The sequence below is a fragment of the Indicator indicator genome, chromosome 24 (genome assembly GCF_027791375.1).
Source record: "Indicator indicator isolate 239-I01 chromosome 24, UM_Iind_1.1, whole genome shotgun sequence".
Classification (NCBI taxonomy): domain Eukaryota; kingdom Metazoa; phylum Chordata; class Aves; order Piciformes; family Indicatoridae; genus Indicator; species Indicator indicator.
In genome coordinates, this window is record NC_072033.1 from 7,282,140 (window position 1) to 7,306,272 (window position 24,133).

Sequence of the window (24,133 nt, forward strand, 5' to 3'; positions counted from 1 at the left end):
TAATACTTGGCATGACTTCCTCTCGAGTTGCTGCGTACTTGGTGTAACCCGGTTGTTAGCATGGTTCATTTCAGCTGAGTAAGTATAGTACAGACATTCCAGAGAGTTTAGTAAGCCATATTCACACCTCACCTCTGCTCACTCGAGGCAAAGCAATAGCTCCATGATTTCAGGATATGACTTGCTGCGCTCCCTTCAGATCTGCACTGGAGGAGGGAGAGGAGAGAAAGCCTCTTTTGCAGGATCTCAGCAACAGACTTTGATCCCTGCAGGTACAGGCTCCTGCAGCAGTGCCCCACTGAAAGCGAAGAAACAAAACCCTTCTCCCTGCTCTTCCCAGGATGGAATATTTTAAATTTTAGGCTTGACAGGAAAGCAGAAAGCTTCTGCAGATTAAGAGGTTGAACATCTCCTTCCTGCGCGTGTTATTTTGCTATTTCCTTTATCTGTTACGGCTCCAGAACTTAGCTGTCCCAGGAAAGATGGTGGAATGTCCCACAAGGCCTGTGAGGTGTGCATAAGGCTTGTAATACTGAACTGTCACCACTTTGTTTTGATGTCCTGTACCTGTATGTAGTAGTTTGGGTGTGTATATACAGTAGCGTTTCAAAGTGGGTGTATTGGTTAACCTATTCTTGGAAAAATGGACAAACATCCATGTTAAACTTATTAGAAAGTTAGTGAGCTGCTCTGCTATATGCCTTAAGCAAATATTTACTCATCAGGTCTTTCTTTTTTACAGACTGCCATAGAATAAAGTTTTTTTAAAAAATACGTAAATAAAAAAACAAAAAAGCTGAATGTTTTGGTATGATACATTTTCAGGTATCTCTTCTTTTGTGTAAGCCGCTGCAAAGACCTCACAGGTTATGGTAAAGTTGTACAGTTTTTCAATTCCCATACAAGTTTTCAGTTCTCATTTTAGTTGTAACAATAAAGAACTTTTTTTTAAAGAATGCACATGAGTCTGATTGCTTCCTGTCTGCACAGGGCTGGAGCCACTGGCTGCCTGTTTGAACCACCCGCAAGGCAGGGCTAGCAGGACCTTTGGTGGGCTTTCTTGTAGAGGAAAGAAACTGACATGTGACTGTAAGAACAAACCTGTAGGTCCGAGCTCCAGGAAGAGAGTAAGTGAAATGAGTATCCTGTGTCTCTCCCTGAGATGCACACCTTTTTTTGCAAGAGCTTCAGTTGTGCCTTAACCCGAAGCTGTTTAGTGGGGACATGGTACTGTACCTGTTTGTGTTACAGCAGCTGCAGTCATTCCATTGCCATCTCTGCATTGAAGTGTTTACCTTTGTTTATATTTTCAAGGAAGGCTACAGAGGGAGGAGAGGTGCTTGAAAGGAGAATTTTCAGTGGTTTCATGAAGTGGTATTAAAACAGCTGTGATGAGTTTTCACAGGGCCCATTAGAGAAAGAGTCAGGACCTTACTGTTTGGGGTTCACAGCCTGGCCTTAAGCACAGGCAAAAATGTGACTGGACTGCCCTTCCCATTTCCCTTTCTCCCTTCCAGTGAAGGAGAAAAGGAGAGACACCTGAGTAAGTAGAGAGTTTACCAAAGTAGAATGTTTACCAAAGTAGAACAACTTCCTTCCCCTGCTTTAAAAGAAACCTGTAAGTTCAAAGCAGAGTTAGAGCACAGGTAAGCAGCCCACTAAGGTTTGTTTTCCTCTAGACCAGTGTAACTTAAACACCATGGTCCTGCTCTTCAGAGCTCACTCAGGAAGATGGCAACAGTATGAGCCAGCTGGACCTTCCCAAATGAAACACCACCAGCAGAACCATAGTTCAGCCTGTTCCAGCCAGCCAAACCTGAACTTCTCCCAGGTGGAATACAGAACACAGGCACATGACAGACTGCTATCAAGGTAAGGGCTCTGTTAATTGTCTTCATTCCCTTTGGGAATTTATTCCTTATACCTGTCCACAGTGCTACAAGCACATCAGTGTGAAGCACTTGCAGGAACTCGTTTCAAATGTTTTATTAGCATTTTAGAAAACAGTATGAAATCCAACAAATAAATACAGAATAGAAAAGTTTTTATATATATGTATAAAAAAAAAAAAATATATACACACAAGCCTAACCCTTTCAAGTATTTGACCTGAAGCCAGGCTTCTTATGGCTGCCCTCCACTAAGTTACCCAAGTGCCAAGTACAGAGCCTGACACGGAATGTAGATTAGAAGTAGTTTTGATCTATGATTAATTGAATAAATTTTATAAAAAACACACCAGAAAGCACCTTCTAGAGCTGTCCGTGTGTCACATGGCAAATACAATACATACCTTCCTGTTGGAAACTGCTGAGGATAGACACTCAGTACTGGTCCTTGCTTGAACCTGTCCTAACTTGTGATGAAAAAGTTGGCTTTTGAAGTAACAAACTTTCCTCCTGCAGCTGAACTGTACAAGAAAAAAATACCTCCAAGCAATGCTGCTAAATTTCTCCATGCATAGGGTAGTTGATGTAAATAATCTGTTGGAGAGTGATCACATCTCTCCTTTTTGAGAAATGCCCCAAAATAAAATATTGTAGTGGGAAATAAATATTTGATTTAGTTTGAGCAGTGGCAGATAATTCCACCAAGATGGAAGAACCTGCTTCCATATTCCAAGAAATCCTAGGTTATATCTGTTCAGCAACTGGTATTTCACCATGTGCTGAGTGTGGGAAAACATGTTCCAGGCTACTTAGTACAGACTGTAAACTCTCTCCCCACCTTTGGAAACAGACCTGCCCTCTGTCTGTGCAGCATGGCTAGAGCAGGGCAGATCGTAAGTAAACCAGACACTGATAAACAACAAAACAAACCCCTCATCTGTGGCTGTGAGGAGTGATTCAGCTCCTCATATTCCACAACTAAAATACTGTGATTTCAATTTCAGCCTCTTGTACAGTTTCTCTTAGTTCACAGCAAATCCTGTCCATTTTCTCGAAGGCTTGCCGGCCCTTCTCACCTGGGGAGAAAGAAAACATCCCATGGTGAGGAAGAGAAAGCAGTTAGAAACACCTTGAGAAATACATATACTCTAGAAATAATTCTGTTGTGACCTTGTTCAGAACTAACAGGAGCTCTCAGCAGTGACAAACACCTCTCTAAGGGAACAGTTTCCAAAAACTACTAGAAGCCACCATGGAAAAAAATCAGGCCTTGTGTGACCATCTCCACATGAGTAAGGGCTTGGAGCACCATAGCTGGAAAACTCGTTTGTAATAGATGTGAATTTCTGTGAAGCAGGGCTGAAGATCTCTACAGCAGAGCATGAAATCCAGTGCTTTTAGGAAGAACAGAAAGGGGAAATGACTGTACCCTGGACAAAGTGGGCACCCCCTGTAGCAGCTGGACATTCAGAGGTTTAGCCTGGGCCATTCCACTGTGCTCTCAACAGAAGTAGAAATACTGAACAGTAGCAGATTGGAAACACTGACATTGCATGAGCAGCTGTACTCCAGTGTGGATCTACTGGTGAAGTTAACAGTAATGAACCAGAATAAACCATTTTGTTTGTACTCTTTACCAGGATTCAGAGTGAAGAAAGAATAGGAACATCAAGAGTAGAAGTAACCAGTCTATAAGTGGCTAGAAAAGATGAGCAGACCTGAAGAGTCTCTTGTTGTTCTGAGAGAAATGTTCTCTGAACCAACTTAGCTCATCTCAGCCCTAGGAGAGGCTCTGTTTGTGGACTGCCAGGTTCAAATGTCCTTTTTACAAAATCCAGGAGGAGAAAACTACTGATGGCAGTACTGTATTAAGAGGACTCCATCAGCACTTCCACTACTTATCTGCCACCTTTTAAAAAAGCTTAGTGGTTCTTTGAGCACTTCATCCTACAGTCATCTCTTGGTATGGCTCTCCAAGCTTTACTGGGAGCCTTTGGTTATTATGTGTGACACAGTTTCTTAATGGTAAGAAATACCTGCTCATGAACTATTTACATTGCCTTAGATATGTTAAGGCAGAGCTTCCAGCCTGTTCTTGTTCTGCACTATTTCACATTATTTTTTTTCAAGATCTGCATTTTTAAGGTTGTACAAAAGACTTACCAAAGGAGAGTGTTGTTTCCCTGGCTGCATTCCTGACTTCCTCTGTTTCAGACTGGCATAGGTTGGCAACCTGCTCAATACTCTCAACACCCTGTTTGAGAACAGAAAAATTTGCATCTTGATGAGCAGTTTTTGCAAGGTAAGCCTTTAATACTAACTCCATCTCCTCTGGCATCTGAATTCTGCTGTGACCTTTCTTTTCTTCTCCAATATACCTGCCTGCAGTTCATTTTTCCAAGCATGATCTGACCTCTGTTACTTTCTGTCTTGCTTAATGACATGAAAAAGTTCCAGGGTACTACAGGTCACTGCTGGAGAAGCATTAAATTAGCCTAAACCAACCAGGACCTTCCTCCACTGAGAGTTAATGCACATTGTGCAAGGGCAACAGTTGCTTTGCAAATCTGGCTTTGAGATTAAGACTCTGATTTGTTGGACCTGTCTTGTGACTACATGTTTGTAGAACTCACAACAATCCCCTGTGTGCAAACTAACTTCAGACAGACTTGTGGCTGTTGGAAAGTTTTACATCTGCTCTGACAGTTACATACAATAACAATGCAAATAGTTTAACATGCTGACTAGAATCAGCTATTGTTAAAAACACTGATTTTACTCCATTCCTATAGTTAAAGCTTTAGACTCCACAGCTAGCTGACTGTTGCTCATTTTTCCACATGCTAGATGCCCTCTACTCAGACAGTGTCTGTTGTCCTTCACCACTGACAACATTGTAGAAGTCAGAAAACATTCTTTTTGCCATTGTGCTGTGTCTGGCAGATCAAACTGAGGTACCTTGGGATGCCTGCAGCTCACTCTGCCTGCTGCCTTTTAAGTAACAATGACAGTGTGGAACTTTGGCAACCAAATCATTCATTAATTCCAAATAGAAGGAAGCTGAAAAAAAATAACTGCCAGCTTGAAACCAAACCAAAGCTAGGTACGCCTCTGCATCTAGCAATTCTGGGCAGACATGCACAGGAAAATAGAGCTGTAAATACTTACTCTGAGGTTTTTAAGAGCCAGACATGCAGCCTGTTGAAGTCTTGTATCATGGTCAGCTAAGACGTCAGTGTAAAAAAGGAGAGCCTGAATTAAAAAAAAAAAAAAAAAAAAAAAAAAGGAAAAAAAGGCTTGATAAGCTTAAGCATAACCAAGCACTCCAGACTGACATGAACACCATTTTATCTGCTTAAACTGAACCAAGGGTATAGATAGCTCCCGTCAGCACTGATGCAGTTTAGCTTCTAGTTAACAGATGAATCAAGTGTGGAGAGGACATCAGAGCTATTATAGGGTAATACAAGTCCCATGTGTTTCAGCATCCACTTAGAAAAGCAGGCAAGAGCTGCAGCTTTACCTTTTCCCTGAAGTTCTTGTTTGCTGCTGCCCGGGAGAGGCAGGAAGTGGCTGCTTTGCTGACGCGGTGGTTGTCATCCAGCTGTAAAATCCCAAGGAGCTGCAAGGTCTGTGGCAGAGGCTGGAGTTTGTTCAGTCGCTTTCCCTTCAGTTTTTTAAGCGTCTTCAGCCGTCCAGGGCACTGTAGCTCCTCAATCAGCATTACTGCAAGTGAAAGTGCTCAGCTTCACTGACACATGAAGATGTTATCAAGAGGAGACAAACTCTGAGTCCCCTTGAGCCACAAGTGGTTACTGACATGGCTAACAAGCAAGCCAAGCATGGCAGGAAGTAAGTCAGGACAAGTGCCCTTTGACCATCCTGTCTTTTCTCCCTGTCATTGTTCCATTTCCTTCCATACCAAGACAGTCTGACAAATGAGCAGAGATGATTATTTCAGTGTTAGTTCACAGGCTGCAGCCATGACCTGGCCCTTTTAAGAGGGAATACAGAACTCTTGCAGCTTTGGATGCTAGGACAAGCAGGATATTGCCAAAGTAAGGAAAACACAGTACAGCAAAATAGTTTAAAACATTTCTGACATATCCAGCTGTACTGGTCAGAATACAGCTCTGTTTTTAAAAGAAATCAGGCACTGGATTTACTGTCTCCATTTGAAGAACATTCCAGGTCTTTTGCTCTGACTAGCAATGCACAAGTTTTCATGGATCAGCTGCATCAAAATATGACTGAAGATGCAGCCAGTATCAGGAGTATTTTTAAAATAATTCTTTTCTAGTACAGACTAAGTTTTAAAGTACTTTCAGATGTTGGACTAGGCTTCAGCAAGACACTGGCTACCTCATGCTAGAAAGTGCACGTTAGTAACCTCTGAACTGTTATTGCTATTATCTGTGTCTGATTACAGCTGCAACAGTCACACAAAGCTACAGACATTTACTCAGCTCTGGAATCCAATTGCAGATTTGCTGCCAGCTTCGTTTCTGCTCTAACTTCAGAACATCACAGAACTGACTCTTGAGGGCCCTTAAGATAAACTCATCCTTCACACCTCCCTTTTGTTTCTTCCTGGTTAGATATAAGAGTCAAGTATGTATTTCCCATTCTAATTTTAAATGCACAGTCAGAAGAGGATTCTCAGTGCAGTGGTTGGGCTGTTCTCTGCTCTGAAAGCATATCTCAAAGAGAAACCTGGAGAGCAACAGCCAGCTGCTGGACCTGTCAGTTCAAGTGAAGGAGCCAAGCACTTACCTTCTTTGGCAAGTTTTCCCAGGTGTTTCTCCAGGCTGGTGATGTGGTGTTTCTCCAGGTAGCTATAAAATTGGAATAAAGTAACCAGTTCTGTTTGGAGGGGAGGGGAGGGCAGCAACCCCTCGCAGGTGGTGATCTGCTCCAGCAACTTCTGCAGCACTGGAAGTAAGGCAGAAAAGAACAAATGAGGGAATGACAGGTTGGTTAGAAGGAAACTGCTCAGGACAATTTTTAGTCATTCAATAAGATGAAGGCAGAGTGGTCTTGTGCTGAAGGAAGGGGCTGGTACCTGCTTCCAGCTGGTGGGGATATTTCTCTCTCACTTTGAGCATCAGTGTGTATTTCAGTGCATGACGGAATCTCTCTGCTGAAGTGAACAAGATGCTGCCAGGCTCTGCAAGATCACTCCAGATTTTCAGATAGTGCTTCTTCTTTTTAGTCTTCAGAATAACTGAAAAATAATTAAAAAAAAAAAAAATCACATTTGAAGTCTGTGGAGCTCCGAGAGATTCTGTATTTCACATGAGAAGTTAGGCACCAGATGGCATATCCAGAGATGTGTCAGCATGAACTTGCGTTTGTGTTACAAAGATGGTTTGTTCAAAGCTGGAGAAATGCTGCCAGTATTGCAACATCTGCAAGCACTGATGTTACCAAGCTTGGGCTGACCTCCTAAGCCATCATTATAAGACCCAAATGAGACACCTAGCAGCTCTCCTGCCTCTCATTAGTCATTTTGTTCAGCACCTGAGTCAAGGTTCAGAAAAACTCTCCGTCAGTTCATTTCTGCTTCTCTCAGCAAGAGCTGTGCTGTTTCCAAGCATTGTAGAGATCCTGTCTTAGGCAGCTTCACAAGTGAACTCTGAACCTCAGTGCACAGGCTGAGGCAGGCTCTCTTTCATCAAACATTTCAGAAGAGCAGTTGAAGCACTACCCGGTGGTTGCTCGCTATCAAACTCTAGCACTTCTCAGTCTTGACTATAGAGATGTTGAACTTGAGCTGTGCATTTGAGACTCCTACACTTCCCCTCATCACATTGTGCCAAAGGCCCTTCAGAGCAGTGCTCTAGGGAACAATTTATTCTCACATCCTTCAGGATGCAATCTGTCAGCACATGCTTCCAACTGAAGTTTGCATTCTTGCCACTATTTATCAAGACAAGAACAAAAGCCTTCAAAGTCTCTTTTAGTGCCTTGATCATTTTGTCACATCCAACAGTAGCATTTAATAGGGGCAAGACAGCAATGGGCAAAATTACACACAAAACTTTTGCAAATGTGTACAGAAATTGGGCTGTTTGCTTACTAAGGAAAAGCAGAAATAGAAAAAAGAGGATTTTTATGAAGGCTGTTCTGCTGTTCTTTGACTGCAAACTCCATCATTTATAACATTGCTGTTACAACATTGCTGTCAGCTACTATTTCTTTGAGCCAAACTTCAAAACTTTTCCTACCTTGCAGGGGAAAAAAGACCAAATAACAGACAGGCCCTGTGTTTTCTAAGAACCCAGAAGTAAGAACTGCTGTGACTCTGTGAATGCTGGTAAGCAATTTAGAATGAAACCCTGAAGCTCAAGCAGAGTTGGCTGTGTCTCCCACATCTCTAGCATGCCTTGAAATTAGGCAGTTACTCACTTTCTTCAACAGACATGTCCAAGACATCTCCCAGGACTTGTGTCTGCTCAGATACTTCTTCCAAAATGCTCTCCTGGACAACCTGGGCTACATTGGGTGACTTCAGTTTCTGAAATGCAACATGCTTATCTTAGTAGCTGAAACAAAGACAGTATCATGCTCCAGATAAATGAGGATTTCTTAAAATGGAGCATCTAAAACCTGTGAGAAAACACATCAGCTGTTCTCAAAAGGTCTCTTTTCCCATCACAGCATGGACAGGTCACTTGTGCAGAGCTACTCAGCAGAACAGGAAGAGTCAATCACAGGCTCTCTGGCAATTGACATTCTTCTCTGCCCCCATCCATTGACAACTGTGCAGCAGATCAATACTAATAGTTGCACTATCCTCTGCTGCCCATCTTCATGTGAGGTAATGCTTTGAGGACAATAATGTGCTCGAGCACTATAACTGAAACTGAGGAATGAGTTCTAAAGGGGAAATAAGAGTTCATTCTTGCCCTCCATGCTACTTAGTTTACTTTTAGCACTAACAGTTTTACGTTCATTATAACAATTGATTACCTGTTATCGATACAGAATTCAACCCAAATCTGTCCTGCTGCATTAGCAGTCTGCTTTGGGTACAAAGGTATTGCTTAGGGCTTCAGCTAAACCCAGAGGCTGAAAAAAAGCAGCAGAGATTTGTATGCCATATTCTGTGCATACAAACCTGTATGCTGCATGTTTCAGACTCAATTTCTGTTCTACATCTTCTTGCTTTTCTGAGGGAACCAGCTACAAAGTCACTTTTGGCTCTAAACAGAATCAACAATTGCAACCAGTGCCCTGGACACCCATAGGCTATTCCTTACCTGCAGAAGACCTTTGCACAACTTCAGATGAGTTATCAGAAGTGTGTCTAGGTTGTCATCACCAGTGGTTACATCTCTTGTTTCTGTTCTCATGTCACAGCTCAGGGACTGAAGTGTGTTGTCATTGTATGTGCTGTTGAGATGAGGGGTTAAAAAAGATGATGAGTTAGAACTCTCATCACTAAATAAATATCAAGATGTGAAGTCTCAACAGTAGCCTTCAAGCAAGGTGGCACTTAACAGATGACACCCTTTTTTTATTGCATTTATAACACATCTTTAAAACACAAGAACTTTATTTCTACAACTCATTCCAGGACAGTAATATCAGATCAGCTGATCGCACTTTGGAGAATCAATACTGACAGAAGATGTTTCCAGGTAATGTGAATTGGGCTCATTTGCAGCAGGTGAACTGCAAAAGCAGCACTCAGACAGATCCTGTGGTGTTCTGCCAACTCAATGACACTGGGAGTGTAGTAAATCTCCTAGACTGAGGCTGGTAGCTCCAGAATGTAACTTTCAGTGCTATACAACTTGCAAAATGCAAAACTAAATTCAAATGGAAAAGCAGCTAGAAGGGCTCTGTAAGTTACTTATAGCTCCCTGCCTCGCTAGCACAGGACTGTTCAGCATCATCCCAACAAGCTTCTTTCCTGTGGTCTGTTTCTAGCAGTCTTACACATATTAAGGCTTCCATCATCCTGTGGGTACCACTCTGTTTTCTGTAAATGCAGTTGAAGTTTCCTGCCATTGCGTTCTGGCAGGTATTCTGAGTTACAGATCTCAGAGCACTCAAAAGGCTGCTTTCTCAGCAAGAGCAGCTCTGCACCATCATTCCTTAGCCAAGTGTAAGGTATCAGTGGATGTTCCTGGGATCTGCCCTCCTGGCCCCTTTCCCTCATCTCCTGTAATAAGGGGCTGCAGATACATACCTGATACTGGCTGTCCTGATGCTTCCAAACAACGAAAGCTCATCAGCACTGCAGTCAGTGTTTAAAAAGTCAAAACTTTCCAGTACTGTCTCCACCATTAGACTTTCCATAGATGAATGTTTGTGAAGAAGTGGCTTTGGCTGTTGATGGAATGGAAGCAAAAGTATTGTTATTTGTGCTTATCAAGCCATTTCACATGAGTTCTTTGCTGTTTTTCAGATCACTCTTAATAACAAATCAGTTTGCTTCTCTGATTTGATTGTTAATACATCAGGGAAGTTAGCTGTTGGCACAGCACTCTGATCCCAAAAGGATGATGCTAATAGAATTCCAAATATACTGAAATATTTTTATCTGGATTTCCATGCCTAGTAAGGTTGGTAAGAAAGAGGGTTTGTTGTATCTGCATCCTCTTCCACTAGTACAATTTTCACTTATTCCTTGTTTCAGATCCAGAAGTAGGAATTTTAGGGGGTTGCTGCATTCTGGCATAGTATCGAAGAACTTCAGTGTCAACAGTGGATTTCATCTGGCCACTAACTTTCTCTTGGAAAGGCTGCTTTGAGAGCACTTGATTTGGGTTTTTTAAATTTCTATTTTTTAAATGGTTGCACTGGAACAGGACGTCAGTGCAGATTTGTTAACAACATTTATTATTCCAGACCTCAGCTGACGTCTTACAGATCTTATCTCCCAAGTCTGCATGCTACCCAAGTACTAGAGTGCTACCCAATTTGTAATACAACCCACTGCTTGCAGAAAGCTCTTCTCCAGGACCTTTCCTCTACAGAAACGTTTTCAGCATCATATGACTGGTCAGGCAGACAGAGCTGCCTGCAAAGCTAAGGGATCCTGGAGGAACATTAGGCTTGATGAATTGAGGCAGTCATCTTAAGGTATACTAAATCTGGAAAACACCAACAAAAAACAGCAGCAGCCACAAATGCAGAGGCTCTGCTGTGCCGTTCAGATTCTGCTTAGCCCAGAGTAGCCTCCACTTTGACTGCATGTGGTTTCTTTGTTTCTTTTTCCAGGTCCTTGACTTGTGCACAGCCTTTGCAGGTGGTCCTGGAGAGATGCTCTGCCACACCGAGCTCCTGAGCAGTCAGCTCTCCAGGCTGCCTTCTTCCGAGGAGCGCCTGACCTCTGGTGGCCAAATTTACTGCTTGGGAACATGCCCTGGATAACCATTAAATCAAATCCCCCACAGGGCATAGAATTTCAACAGGTTCAGCAGTAACAGTGGAAGCCACAGCACCTACCAAGAGTAAAACACCATACCTTTAGTTTATCTCTTAGAGATGAGACCTGGTATTCCAATTTCTCCAGCTGGGCTTGCCCCACATCATGTAACTTCAGCAAATTTAACACTTCTTGGAGAGTCTTATCAATTGACTTTGTCTGTCCATCAAGTTTTAGGTCATTTGCAGCACTCAAGCTTTTCTGGCTCACATCTTCTTGCTCTATCTTACGGCGGTTTCTGGTCTGGTTGAAAGAATCTCTACCATCTTTGTGACTATGCAGAAAACCAGATGGGTTCTTTGGAAATCCATCCATGCATGGAGTCTTCTTCAGGATATCCAGAGTTGTGCGATTTGGAGGAGGATGCTGTCGCTCTTCCACGCAGCTCTCTTGAATAATCACCAAAGGTGGTGTCCTGTGGTCTGGAGTTGTATTTCTGGATTCCGTCCCTCTCTGATCCTCAGAGCTGAACGAGTCTGCCTCACTTGTCTCTGCAGGAATGTGAGGCTTGCTCCTCCCATGGGCATCAAAATCACAGGCAGCCAGGTAGCTCCATATGCTGGGAGGCTGAGCTTCATCACTTATATCCCCTTGGCTCTGCCTTTGTTGCAAGACAGACTGCAGCAAATAGATTACAAGTGAGAACACAGACACAGAAAAGCATGAAAGACCACCTGAGATAGAGCACTAGAGCTTCCTCTTCTTGGGAACAGACACACCCAGACTGACCAAAACCAGAGGGCTCTTCCGCACAGAGCCAGGCCAGCACAGACTGGACAAAAACTGCTGTAAGAAAGTACCAAGAACCTACTGGAGAAAGTAAGCAGAGCAGTACTAACTGTGCTTTGATCGTTCCTCTGAAAGTTACCAAGACAGCTAAAAAAGTATTTGTGTGAAGCAGCTTTAGTGTCACATCAGCTCAGGCTAGGACATGACTGCAGAGGTTAAAGGAATTGTTCATTTTGAAGAGTCCAGCTTACCTTGTACATATAATACACCCTACTTCTTCCCAAAAAAGACTGCATGTTCTGCTGCCTTGATGAGGCAATGCCAAACCTGACTTAGACTTGGTGTTAGGAGAACATATAAATGATGTTTTCAGTATTTGAGATGTAGGGCAAAATTAACAGGATCACAAGAACAGAGCCACAAAACCCAAACACAACTAAACCATTAAAACAAACCCCTCTTGAATGAAGGAGAAACCACAGAGTTTTCTGCTCCCCTGGACTACACTCAGCAAAAAAAGGGGCTGAGGAAGAGGAAGGCTGGTATCACAGAGCACCTCTAAGACACCATTCTGCTCCAGGGCTACTGCAACAGACTGGTTCCTAGTCTGATTTCCACCACAGACTATTAGAGCAGATGTCCACACCCCTACCATTCTGGCTGCCACGGGGAACATGCTAAACCAGAAAAACCAACAAGCAACCCAAAGTCACAAAATAAACTGCCAAGGCTTTGGAGTGCTGGGTTTACACATTTTTGAGTGTGTTCTTAATAGCTTAACCTAATCCAAAAATTAAGTCCTAGGGCTAGGCTATGCATTTTGCTTTCCTCTGCATACTCACCAGGTAGTATTTCTCTCTGAAGCTGGGCGTATTTGGTGGGGTCCAGTTGTATAACAAGCTCTTCCTGCTACCCACAGAAAACTTGGTAGTGGTTCCAGGTGACAAAAACAGGTTCTCTGTGTCAAAGGGGCTGTAGCAGAAGACAAAGGCCCAGGTGAGATTAAGACCAGAAAGCAAGGTGATGTTCAGTAGCAGCAGCAGCAGCTGCTGTTTGGATTTGAACTGTGACATTTAGTAAACAATACAGGGAATAAAAGCAAACAGAGACTGCCTCTCTGACCAATGTCTTTGGTTGCACCAGCAGAGAAACACAAACTAAAAGGTTCTGTATCTTTCATGGAATTCTCAACAGCTTTTAAGTAGAGACCTGTGCCACAGTCCAAGGAAGAAGAGTCCAACAGGCCAAAAGTCTGAAGTTCTCTCTGTCCTTCTGCAGCATCCATGCAGACACCAGTGCCAGCAAGTACAGACTAGACTGTTTGCTGACAGCTAGTGAGACATACTGCATACCAGATAGGAAGGAAATATAACACATCATAAAACAAAACTGAAATTAATTTCCCTCCAGCAGAGCACACACCACTTGGAAAAGCCACTAGAAAAACTGCATTATCCCTCCAATATTAATATCAACTGCCTCAATTCTCAAATGCCACAGGCTGGCAGAGGAAACTTGCAATGGTGTTTGGCAAAGTGCATGGTTCATACAGTCATGGGTGCATCCAGCTGTAGCTGCAGAGGACACTGGCTATGGGCTACAAGTTTGACAACTCCTGCTCTAAAGACTTCTCAACACAGCCATTAATTTCCCAACTCCTTTGCAAAGCAGTGTAAAGAAACTTGGATGAACTCCCAAAATACAACTCAGCTAACAAGGAGATGGAAAACATATTTAAAGCTCAGTAAAGCAAGTTTGTTTCTTCTACATGTTACTTTCGTTCCCTACTGATACGTCTTGTGGCACCAAGAGAAAGTTTGCTTTTCCAGTTCAGTACTGGCATTTGGAGGGCAGGGAGGACAGGATGGGGAAATTGCTTAAAAGAAATCTGTACTCTTATGGATGTAAATAAAATGACCAAACAGTAGGATAAAGTCAGCTGCATTTAGCTGTTCAATACAGAACCACTAGAAGTCTGGAAAGAGCCAACAATAACAAGGACTAATCAATTATAGGGAAATAAGCTTCTGCTCTCTAGCAAAAGCCGAAGAGCAGAGCTCCAATTCTCTCTAGCTTCTCCTGTTGCACAAGGACAATTCCCAACAGCATCCTGTGGTGCCACACACCACTGTCTTGCTCAGCATGGAGGTAATGCTCTCTGAGCTTGTCTAATACAGGTTAATTGGCTTAATTAACCAGTGTCACCCAGCTGGGGTTCAGCAAACAGGTCAGTCCCATGGAGTCACATTAACAGCCATCTGCATTGTCTCACTGTGCAGAAAATAAATTTGGGGGTTTGACAGTAAGAGCCTTTAAGCCAAAGCCTGCTATGTTTACTGCTGGAAGCAAATCACCCCCATCTATGACATTTCTTAAGAAGAGTCACAGGGATCCATTCCTCCAGGTTGTTTGTTTGTTTTTCCAGTTTTAGCTTTTACTATAGCAATGCCTTAATGCAAAACAACACTTCGGGGGGAAAGGGACAAGAAAAACAAGCTCAATCTCTTTTGCCCCTTTGACAGTTATTAAACCAGTCCAGGAAAACACCAATTCAGCTGCCTTCCAAGGCAGCACACCCTGCCTGTTAATGCAAGGTAACAAGCTGAGAGAAGCCAAGCATGAGGAAAAAAGAATCAGGTCTGCTCTAAAGCATTTATTATTGGTTGGATGTAAGCTCTTTGGGCATGATCCACCTCTCCTTGTTCCACGCTTGCACAGCAAACAAAAGATCATAGTAGTACAGATCTATGAATCCCCTTCTTCCAGCATCTTGACACTGACAGAAACCAGTAGGGGATACTCAGGGGACAAGCATAGGAAAGCAGTCCAATATAGGCAGCTTTCCCCAGACACACAAACAGGAGGCAATCCACAGCTAAGATCTGTCACGCACCAGGCTTTACAAGCAGACTATTGCCTTCAATTGTCACACACTTTTCCTTAGCTTGTCAGGCTGCTTCCTGAAATTACTGACAAAAATCTCTGCCTAGGTCAAAAGCATGTAGAAATTTCATTATTTAACTTCAAATTGTGGAACAAGTAGTTTGACATGGGGTGGGGAGGGGGTCTCTCTGGCTGCACGGAGAGGAACTGTGGCTAATCATTTCCTTTCCGCATTCCCCATAGCGAACATCTGTATGTCTGCACAGTATTAGCCATCAGCACCTTTTCAAGAATGAAAAGCTCTATTAAATGTGAAAGCGGCCCCATATGCCTGATCATCTTTGTTCTCTCTCTTCTATATTGCCAAATCTGTTGGCCTTTGATTATGACTAATTACAGCACTGGCATTAAATGCACGGCACTACAATGCTGTCATTGTTAAGGCCAATGTAAATGCAGCACGGAGCTCTCCTTAGCTTGCCTTGGCATTGTTGTAGGACTTCAGGTTCAAAACACACATGCCCAGCCTGACCTAGAAGAGGCTTACAATTCCTAAGAGTTCATGTTTCCTAGATTGAACCCCCCATGACATCAGAAGCTTTGCATCCACACACCTTGAGTGGCACCTCAGCCTTGTCTGCACTGCACATGGACTCCTAGTGAGGTCATCACCACCAAACCCATGGAGGGATGAAATACTTGAGATTTCTACCATTTCCCTCACCCTGCTGCATTGTCCTGTTGGGTGTGTAAGGCGAGCATTTCCTGGTTTACGTTCTCAGAGGAACCAAGTAATTGTAAGGAGCAGGGAGAAACTGAACTTGTTTCACTCTTCAGCCCCAGAGGATCTGCATTCCTTTCTCCCACTGCCAAGTCAGTGCCCTAATCACTCTCCTCCTGTCCAGTAGCTCCACATATTAAATACCACCAGGCCAGAAGGGGTCTTGGTAGATAAGACCAAATCTCACTACTAAGCCTGTGAATCCTGATTTGCATTAACACAGAAGAGATAATTCTGATCATCTGGACTGGACTCCATTGCTCCTGAGATTTCTTTTTCCCCTTGTTGAACACAAGTGAAAATGTCCATGTAATTAAGTGTGATTGTTGTGAGACTTCTCCTACCCATTGAAATAAACACCAGTTTCAAGGTTAGTACAGCTCATCACAAAAGGCTAAGCTATGAAACATCAATTCCATCCAAAGCACAGAGGCACATTGTTGGACTAGGCACTAGTGGTACCTGCACCTATCCATATAAGCTTTTTTCTAAGAGAGAAACCACCAGTAGGTAGGTATCAAAAAAAAAATTTGAAAAACTAAACCACCCAGACTTTCCTTTTTCATTCTCCTTTAAGGTTTTTCTCCCCTCCTACTCCACAAACCCTTGTGAGCCAGGCCAGCATACAGTCAAAGCAGACAGAAATCATAAGAGTGGTTCTGGCTGGTACCCTTAGATCCCAGGACAGGGAGCTAACTGAAGTTCTGAAAAGAGAATACAAGCTTTCTCTTTGTCCTTCATGTGAGAGACAGAATTTAGACTGCTGTTTAGGTTGGCAAAAAAACCCAAAGTCTTCTGCCAAACTGGCCAACAAAACTGTTCTGCAACAGGCCCAAGCTCATTCTCACCCTTCATGGCATATTTTATAAAGGAACTGAAGGAACTTTTGTTAGAGCCCAGAAGACTAGTGGCCTATTTAAAGAAAATATACATTTGGAAAGGAAGAGTGATCTACATTTGGATTTCTCACAAAGCAGGTCTAGACTGAAAGCTTGCCTCTCAGTGAAGTTTGGGCAAATCAGCTGCATCTGTTCAGTTATTCTTAAATCAAAGGAAAAGCAGCTGTTATTTTGAATGCCCTGTCTTTGAAAATAGAAACACCAGGAGTTATCACCACACAGCTTCTCATTTCTGTAAACAACTTGAGCAAATAGGCTGTCAAAGAGGAGGGGCCTGCCAGTTCTGTGAAGAAACACCCTGGAGAATCCACTTGGTAAGATACCAACAACTGCACAAAGCTTAAACACAGCAGAGACCCAAGGGCAGAGTTTTCTCATGCACTGAAAAATGCCATGTGGGCATTAACTTCCAAAGAAAGTGCATCCCCACTAATCCTGCTCCCAGCTCAACTCTTGCCAGCTCTAAAAGCTGTGATGGTTTTCTCAAATGCCACAGGAGTGCTCATCTTGCCAGTCAACAGATGCTCTCAAAGCTGCAAGTTCCTGCAACAATCGAGTGTCAACAGAATTTGAATTGTATTTTTTCTAGAAAAATTAGTCACAAGTATCATTTGCCTTGGAGATTTAGGCTATCACCTGAGAAAATGTAGTGTCCCAGAAGAGGAAGGCGTTTCCCTCACAGTCTTTTTGGAAGAAAAACTTATGGGCATACTAATTTATGCAAATTATTGACAGTGAGGAAAGGCAAGCAGCTAGATCCAGCAAACAGAACTTATCTGTTAGGTGCTATTTATGTGGGTTAACAAGAAGAGGTTAGAAGTGATTTCTTCCAAACTCCTCTATGGAGGTGCCATCTCTCAGTGCAGCACTTCTCATATTAGGGCAGATTTTAGACCCAGTTCAATAAAGAAGGCATCTCCTTCACTGCACAAGTAAAACTTAAGATGTTTGGCTTGAATTCAAGGAGACTTCCTATATAAGAGAAGCATCTCTGCAACAGAGGGTTCTGTCTGCAGTACTTGCTTTCTCTGAAACTGTAGAGCCTTTGATCACTTTACATCCAGGTTAAACCCAAAGCAAGTTTTGTTGGCATGGATGCGAGATGGCAATTAAAGGCACCAGACTTCATTAGGAGTGGACAAGAGCTCATCTATCCTCCCCTGCCCCTCTTCTCTACTTCCTTCCCCAATACTAAGATATACACATTTCAAAACAGACTACTTTAATCAGCCTTCATTTAAAAGGGCAGTCTTTCAAAGAACTACCTCAATTTAAAAAAAAAAAATTCTAATTTTATAATGCTGTTCACACAATCCCCATTTCACATTTTTCAATGACTCCATCACCAAATATCTTTGCTTTCAAATTCAAATGAGATTGCAAACAAACTGGCATGACTAAGAGGAAGTTTCAGAAGGCCTATAATGCAAGATCACAGCAAGCTTCTGGAATGAGACTTTGTAACTCAACCAATTAGCAGCTCAGCTTCTAAAACAGGAAACAGAGGCCTTAAAAGTCTCAGAGCAGCTGCAGCACCTCACCAAAACAAAACATATACTGATGCCTATTGTTAGATCTCAGGAGGATAAAGTGTCAGAAATAAAAGGTGTGGCAAAACTCTGCTGAGTTTATTCCTCATTGACTTGGATCAATGTGTACATTTGAAAACAACTTTCAGATGTGGTTGCAAGACTTATTTTCCAGCCCAACTGCACATACAAGTCAACAGTTAATGTCAAGAAGCACAGCATACACAAAAGACAGTTAGAAAATAGTATGCTCATGAATAAAGCTTTTCTTTCCCCAACCCCAGCAATGCAACCTTGTGATGGTTTGAAACTGTTTATCAGCATTTAAGCAGCAATTGCAACAGAAAACTTTTGTGGCATTTGTGCTGTTAGTTGCTTCTAAGAGAGTGAGGAGGTTTGAGTCAAACAATGAAAACAGAGTATTAGGACCTAAAAACAATAAAGTCTGATTGTTAAATATATTTGTTGCTTTAGCTTGATGGCAGGGAAATGTTTCTCTTACTGAAAGATCTGTTTGGTTTTGGGGCACATTTAGCAGACATTCAACACATACAAGCTTTCTTAGGTCGGGGTAATTTTTAAGAGGCCAAGCAACCAGCATGACTGGAGAAGAGGTGCATAAGGCTGAGTCACAGGTGAGTCTGTCTTGCAAAGCATAGCTCCCTGCTCTTCCTAACCTAAACACTGTTTTATTTCTGCTTTTCCTGGAGACAGCCTAGATCCACAAGTTATCATAAAGTGAGCTTTCAAGAAGGAGCTTATCATGGAGGTGTGTTCAAACATCTCTTTGCGATGCTGGGTTGTGAAGAACTGAGGACTGCAGAGAGCATATGGATCCAAAAGTGCAAGCAGAGTGCTATTTAATTGGCCACTTCACTAAGATGGCCAGGTTTAACCCCTGGACAATGGTGGGGAATGGAAATAGGCTAAAAAGTTTTGATTTGTTGCAGACAAGTCTCAGTATGGACTGATAGTCCCATAAAGCAGATATAATGATACTAACTCCAAAATCTGTAGTAGCGTGCGTAGAGGGAAGAAGATTAAAGTGCAGCATCCAGAAAAGTGAGAATTTGTTTTAATATCTGTAATCCACTAAAAATAAAAATCAATGTACAGATTTAAATCATAAAACAATGTAACAAATCACAAGCACTATAACAATACTCAGCTATTTTAAAAGCACATCTGTAACCAAGCTTCCCTGCAGCGCACAAACACTTAGATCCATATTATATCAATAACTGCAATCACAGCACAAATATGAAGGTGCTAAGTCTTTGGGAAAGTTTCATTTTTAACAAAGTGTGCCCTGGTAATAGTGATTGCTCTAAAATGTCAGCTTTTCTTCCTCCAGCTGTGCCCACATGCTGCTATTTTCAGTTTCATTTCATCATCTTTAAGATGGTTCATGTTTTATAGATGCATTGCTTGGAGTGAGGTTTGAATGCTCATTCTGGAGAGCAGTGAGCTAAGCAAAAGCCTTCCGGTCAGCTCATGTGGCTGGCTACGGCTCTGCAGCATCGCAGAACTGAAGGGTTATAGAAATTGCTTCTGAAGAGTCATAGAAATTGCTTCTCTTTCCCCCTCCCCTTCCTGAGGACAGATCCCACAGAGTCAGAGGTCAGGCACAGTGGCTGAGGCTGCTCTGAGGAAGCATGTGGCTGCTATCTATCCCGCACCCGCTCTGCAAACAAAGATGACTGCTGTTGAATGTCACTAAGTGACACACTTGGGAATCTTGCATTTATTTCCAATGTTTAGCTCCAGATTTTTTTCATCTGAAGCTTGTACTTACTTCCAGAGGACCTCTAGCTGCAGCTTGATTGTGCCCAGTTCGGTTATATCCACAATGATTGCCTGAGGCTTGGTTGTAAAGAAGTTTATGCTGTCACATGTCACGACACCAACTAGAATAGTGGCCAGTCCTCGCAGCTCTGTCACCTGCAGGGACAGACAACAATACCCATTTTCATATTTCCAGACTATCCCAAATCATGTGCATGGAAAAGAGAACTCTCCAGGCTCAGATCTGCTCTGATACCACAAACTTAAAACCTTGACACAGTTCTTGGCTCCTAAAGTGCTGTGAGCCAGTATCTCCACAAGGAACATGTTATAGATGGCTAGCAAAGGGGAAAGGAGTTCTACAAGTTGGAGAGAGGCAGAGCTGTACAGCACCTCTGACCGACTGTGATTTTAAGAAAAGAGGAAAGTTAGTCTGAAATTTGGCAACTCTAGCTCTGGTATGTGTACAAGCAGTTGGTATTTACAGCACTGAGTCCAGCTTGTCTATATATTAGATGTTTTTATGATAGTACTTTATCACAAAGAAGTCTATTAGCTTACCTACACCAGACTACTTCAGCTCTCAATTGCCTAAAGAATCTGGAAGCACAACTGCCTGCATCCACTGTGACCCTTCTAAACATCTGAGCTCAGCTGTGGACCATAATCAGAACTTTAACATGCCAGTTCTTTCCTCTAGCTCTGCAGGAGACTCAAAGTTTGTTATCAATGCAGTTACAGGCTTGTGGGATTTTTTTCAGCCTGGCACTTTGTTTCTTCAGCTACTTAAAAAAAAATCTAATCAAACATTTCCTGAAAACTGTACACCCAATTAAGATCCAATTGCTCTAGATGCATATAAAGCATCAGAGTCAGCACAGAATTTTAGAAGTGCCCAAAGTCCACTTCAGGAATTAGTTACATGCCTCCATCTCCTTTAAGAACTTGCAAAAGTTTTGTTGCTAGGCTCCTCTTGGAACACTCTTTGGCACTTCTCTATTTTAATTTTCTTTTAAAACCTGCTATGTTATTCGTACTGGGCAAAGATTATTAAGCATGAAGTGGAAAGAGCAGGAGGGTGTGGAGAACATTAGTCAGTAGACTTTCATAAGCTGACAAAAAGAGTAAAACTTATCATTGTCACACAAAGTAAGACAAGTTTTCAAAACTATTATGGGAAAACAGAGACCTGAATTAGCCTCTCACCTGATCTTCATTGAGCAGTGGCAGCAAAAAAATGCGTTACAAGCACATTTCCAAAGGCTGTGCCGGCAAGATGCCAAAGAGTCTCTCCTATGTAACCTAGTTCCTGCTGCCAGATAGGAGGGGAACATTGCAATAGCTGCTTTAACACAGCTGCCAAGACTTGAAACCCTTCACTGGCACACTTTCCTAGCAGAATAGGATCCAGCACAGCCTTCGATCTCAGCTCCTTTTAGGTTGACAAGGCATGCTGCAGAGCCCAGCCCATGAAAGATGCCAGACTACAGTGGAAATGCTGTTCAAGGATTAACTCCACCTGCTTGGTAAGTGCCAGAATCAATGCCAGGGCAGCTACACAAGGGTCTATGAAAAACACAAGCCTTCCTCCTAGGGGTACACACACATGTGCAGCAATCTATGTTTTCTACATGCATATTTCTCTTTTTCAATAGAGAACAGAACTCCAGGTACTTAATACTCCACATGGGTGCTATAAACAATACATACATACACATCTTTTTATCTGCACATCTAGACTTCAACACAGAAAAGTCCAGATATTGATCTAGGAATTTTCTTTAAAACAAACCAAGAAGACAATGACAGATACCAGACTCCAGAACATGGGAAAGCAGATGCACTGCTACAATCATGACTGCCAGGAGCAACACAAAACCAGAAGTGGAAGGTCTGCTCAGTGATCAGAACATTGTCATTTCTACATAGCTAGGAAAGGAAAACTATATAAGAATTTTGACAATCGCTTGGTAGCCTAATAAGTAAGGAGTATGACAGAAGACCATATTAACCCACTGACTCCAATCCAACCATTATACACCACACCTTGATTTCAAACTTCTCATGAAGATTGGGTATAAAAATCTTTTCTTCCTCATCCCACGTTTGGCTGTCATCAGTCTCAATCTTGCCTTTCAACCTCCACTTTTGGCGCCCCAGTCGCACAAACACCTGGAAACCATGAAGAAAATAAGATGCTGAGTTAACATATCCCCAGCATGCTCCCTTCAGTCTTTAGGCCTCACACTGTTCCAGCACCACAGAGACAAAAATCATTCCTTTGATCACAACACATTTAGGAATTTGGATAAAGCTAGAAGATTGGAGGAAGAGACTAAGGTTGCACCTTAACTCAGTACCCAATGACATCCCACCCATTCTAGAACAACTGCAAAACTACATTGCACAGCAATGTATTTCAGTAGTATATACTGAAATACAAGGCACACTGGAATTCATTTGGAACTGTCAGAAGTAGGAGAGCAATCCAGTGAGATGCTAAGACACCAAGGGAAATCTTCCAAGAAATAGGCAGCAACAGTTACTTGAATCCAGGGCAACTCTGAAGACAGACTTGACAGGTTAGTTTGGAAAAACAAAACAAACCCACACAAAACAAACAAAAACCCCACCAAAACCCAAACCAACCAAAAAAAAAAAAAAAATCACCAAACAATCACTGCAAACTTTTAAACCTCCCATAATGCTTGAATCCCATCTTCCCCCACTCAGTCTCAGAGGGCAGAGTATCTAATGAATGCACCAAACCATTGTTCTCATCAGTTAGCTTTATCCCAGCCTGCCTCCCTCTCCCCTTTTATATGTTGAACCCTTGCTCTCTTGCTCCTTTCCTGCAAGCTCACAGCAGTAAAATAAAGGACAAAATGAATTGCTGTATACTGCACCTCATACTGGTCCCCCGGGCAGAGACGTGCAAAGCCCACCAACCCTGAAAAGAGAAGGAAAATTCCTAATACTTGTGGAGTTTTTACAACGTCCCCCAAAGCCTCAGCCTTCAATAAATAAAGAGACTGCCTGGCCAACACCCTCCTGTGCTCAGGTCTGTGCACAAGCTATGTCACCAGCCCAAAATGCTCTTAAAAGGACAAACTTTGACTGAGCTGAGTAAAGAAAGCTTGTCAGCTTTTGTGCTCAAATATCAAATACCATTGCAGAGCTGTGTTACAGTGCTGAAGCAAAAAGGCAGCTGCCAAAATTCTGTTCAGGAAAGCCAGAGAAAACAACTGACACTGAATAAATGGACTCCCTATGGATCAGATTGCTACATAGGAAATCCTAAATCAATGATGAGTCATGAGGGGAACAAGAGAGGAACATACCTTTCATCTTCAAGTGAAACTCTCCCAAATGGACCTCCAACGCACTTTCTATAAAGCACATGTCCTAGAAGAAAGACTGAGCAGTCACTGTGACTGAAAAGCAGTGCCCAGTAGCTATCTTCCCATATATGCCATTTTCTTGTCCCGTCCTTAAAAGACTTTGGCCCCTTTTTTTTTTTTTTTGCAACTACACAGATGAGTGGGACTGCTTGAGCCATTTGCTGTCAGATGCCTTCCACTGCTTGTTTTATAAAAACAGCAGAGCCCATTCATTATTCAGTTCTCATCCCATCACTTCCAGTGGAAGTCATAATGGACCCATAAAGCCAAGCTGCATAGGTGCAAAAAACGAGAGTACAGAATTCAAGTCACCAAAAAACGGAGTACAGAATTCAGGAGGTGCAGTGCACACTTTGTATCTGTATTTCATTCACACATTTTTTAACCCTCACCATTAAAAAAAGAAAAAAAAAATGTAGTCAGTAGCAAGTCCTAGTACACTTCTGCTAAGGACCAGTCAGGTCTTCATTGCATGTCTGTAGCATTTCCTACCTCTGTGCACTCTTGGAAGTTCTTGTAGAGCTCTACTAGGCTTTCTCTGGAGGCTTTGGTGGAAGGAGACAAGGAAAAGGCATGTTTCATATTAGTGGCCCCATCTCGTAGCCTGCACTGGATACAGTAAGCTTCATAGAGTTCTTCTACCTTTAAGATTCAGGGGTGGGGAAAGAACGAACAAGAATTACCTTGGCATAGTTCTAATAAAATTTGGGAAGTAAGATCAGCATGTTACTTCCTGGCAAAAAACCCCAACCAAATCCTGTTATCATAGTACTGCAGAATCCTGCAGCTCCTGCATTT

The 24,133-nt window shown here is 42.5% G+C and overlaps 1 protein-coding gene across 2 annotated transcripts in view; it reads right to left on the minus strand.

Annotated features, from left to right (window-relative positions):
- Positions 1–1,976: 1,976 nt before the first annotated feature.
- Positions 1,977–24,133, minus strand: part of RIPOR3 (RIPOR family member 3) — a 52,623-nt gene continuing 30,466 nt past the window's right edge. For both annotated transcript variants that reach the window (XM_054392059.1, XM_054392058.1), the window contains exons 7-22: positions 23,828–23,977; positions 23,276–23,339; positions 22,841–22,884; positions 21,981–22,106; positions 19,945–20,090; positions 12,900–13,029; positions 11,368–11,946; positions 10,087–10,226; positions 9,152–9,284; positions 8,298–8,406; positions 6,952–7,113; positions 6,663–6,821; positions 5,413–5,615; positions 5,058–5,141; positions 4,053–4,143; positions 1,977–2,965 (exon numbers count right to left, since the gene is read on the minus strand). In XM_054392059.1, coding sequence (XP_054248034.1) covers positions 2,868–2,965; positions 4,053–4,143; positions 5,058–5,141; positions 5,413–5,615; positions 6,663–6,821; positions 6,952–7,113; positions 8,298–8,406; positions 9,152–9,284; positions 10,087–10,226; positions 11,368–11,946; positions 12,900–13,029; positions 19,945–20,090; positions 21,981–22,106; positions 22,841–22,884; positions 23,276–23,339; positions 23,828–23,977 — 2,418 coding nt within the window. In that variant the 3' untranslated portion in view covers positions 1,977–2,867. The remainder of the gene's footprint in view (positions 2,966–4,052; positions 4,144–5,057; positions 5,142–5,412; positions 5,616–6,662; positions 6,822–6,951; positions 7,114–8,297; positions 8,407–9,151; positions 9,285–10,086; positions 10,227–11,367; positions 11,947–12,899; positions 13,030–19,944; positions 20,091–21,980; positions 22,107–22,840; positions 22,885–23,275; positions 23,340–23,827; positions 23,978–24,133) is intronic.